The following is a 2,151-nucleotide window of genomic DNA, read 5'->3' as shown; positions in this document are numbered from 1 at the left end:
CTGTAAATTAGAGATTGTTGGAACTGATTCATATTAAGCAGTGAAGTAATAGTTCATGTCATCAAACAGAAGTACAAGATAAATAAAAATGAAAATCTTGCCAAGACAGCTTATTTTCGCACCAAGCATCCAAATTAAGTGAATTACATAACTCAAAGGTATATTTTAAGATAAAAAAAAGTTTTTGCTTGATTATAATAGACTGGATAATCAAGGATAAACCTCAATGAGAGACCACAATCCTAATTCATACGCAATCTTGTAGCCACTATAGCCAGCATCAAAGAAAAGTTCTTCCCACTCTTTCTCAGTTCTTTCTTTTCCATTGATCAAGACCATCATCAATAGATCATAGAAGAGCTGAGTTTCAGTCTGTTGATGGTCTTCCTTGTTGTTTCGTACAATCATATCAACAATGATCACTTTTCCTCCATTCTCCTTGCTTGGGATTGCTTCTTTGCATTTCTTCAATATTTTCAGACTCTCTTCGTCACTCCAGTCATGCAATATCCACTGTTTTTTGTTAGTATGAAAAATTTGTGTTAGCATGCACGAAATGAGAAACAGTCAAATGTATAGTTGTTATGTAAGAAAACTACTACACCATGAGGTAGGGGTCGATCCTATGTTTTTTTTTTTTTTCTGTTTTTTTTTTGGCCGATGTGAATAAATATATCTACAAAAACTTAAACTTAAATTTCTACCAGGAATATTTATTATAATTAAAAAATATCAATAGTGTAAGAATTAGATTTTTTTAGGTAATGTAAGGGGGAAAAAAAGAACCATACCTTGAGCATAACTGCATCTGCTTGAGGAATTGATTCAAACATGTTTCCCTCGATGTAAGTCAAGTTTTTACTACCTTTCAAGCCTGCAACAACGTGTGGAAGATCAAACACAGCACAGTGCAAGTGTGGGAAAGCGTCTGCAATAGCTTTGGCCATAAATCCCGTGTTTCCTCCAACATCCACCATAGACTTCATATTATCGAAGACGTTTTGGCAATCTCTAATAACTATCCTACTCAACAACTCTGTGTCGTTAACCATGTGCTCATTGAAAAACTCATTGAGCTTTGGGTCGTGACTAGCATAGTCCCATAAGGTGCTTCCATGGGCTGTCTCAAATGCAGAGAGGTCGTCATTTTGAAACCATTCACTCATATGATGCCATGGCTTCAAGTAAGTAGGATAGAAACTGGCCTCCAAAACTGGTATCATACTCAAGGACTGGTCTTTGATGAGGAGACGAGAAGCCGGTGTAAGCCAATACCCCATATTGGCAACATCATCGGAAACTTTTTCCTTGGTGAAGAACCCTGAATGGACTAGAACCCTAATGAGGCGGTACACACCATGAACTTTTGCTTTGTTGATGGGGAGTACATCAGCTAGCTGTTGGAGTGTAATTGGTTTACCATGTTTGTAGATGATATCCGGTATGCCTAGTTGAGTTACACATTTGAGAGATGCGATATAAATGAAGTTATATTCGTGGTTCCAAAATTTAGCTTGAGCTTGTAGAAGCTCAGCCGATTGTTCTCCAATAAGGAATGCCATTTCTAAAACTTGAAATTTTTACAAGTACTTGTGATCGTGTTATATGCATTTACCATTGAGATATATATAGGAATACGATCATAGAAATATATAAATTAAACAGAAGCAAAAACTGTTTAGTCATTTTCAAACCATTAATTGAGATCATATTGTATTAATTATGATTAAGCATGATAAATTTTCAATTTTATCACGACAGTCTTCTTTAATCTATCTACTCCGATTGTTTAAACACTAATAATAAAAACGTTACAATATTCAGTTAAAGAAAATCCTATTTAATTTGATAAATAATATCATTCGTAGTGGATTTTTCATTTTTTTTTTGTTTTTTGTTTTTACACAATAATTTTCTTTTTCATAATTTTGTTTTGATTTATATTATATATTTTTTCCTGATTTGGATCAGTAGATTTTTCATTTTTTATTTTTTTGTGTTTGTGAAAGTGTGTGCGGATATATTTTGTATGTTTGCAGAAACCAAAAAAAAAATTATTATTATTATTATTATTATTATTATTATTATTATTATTATTATTATTATTATTATTATTATTATTTCTGCTCTCATATAATTTTTTTAAGTTTT

General features: G+C 32.3%; 1 protein-coding gene across 1 annotated transcript; it reads right to left on the bottom strand.

The window, feature by feature from the left end:
* Nucleotides 1-29: 29 nt before the first annotated feature.
* On the bottom strand, nt 30-1,745 carry LOC111378577 (trans-resveratrol di-O-methyltransferase-like). Its single transcript, XM_023001811.1, has 2 exons — nt 792-1,745; nt 30-513 (listed from the first exon to the last, which is right to left on the bottom strand). The coding sequence occupies exons 1-2, from the start codon at nt 1,560-1,562 to the stop codon at nt 211-213; spliced, it is 1,074 nt and encodes a 357-aa protein (XP_022857579.1). The 5' UTR covers nt 1,563-1,745; the 3' UTR covers nt 30-210.
* Nucleotides 1,746-2,151: the final 406 nt, after the last annotated feature.

Source organism: Olea europaea, unplaced genomic scaffold, assembly GCF_002742605.1.
Source record: "Olea europaea var. sylvestris unplaced genomic scaffold, O_europaea_v1 scaffold18340, whole genome shotgun sequence".
Taxonomy (NCBI): domain Eukaryota; kingdom Viridiplantae; phylum Streptophyta; class Magnoliopsida; order Lamiales; family Oleaceae; genus Olea; species Olea europaea.
The sequence above is the reverse complement of the archived record's forward strand: the minus strand, read 5'-3'. Positions and strand labels throughout refer to the sequence as shown.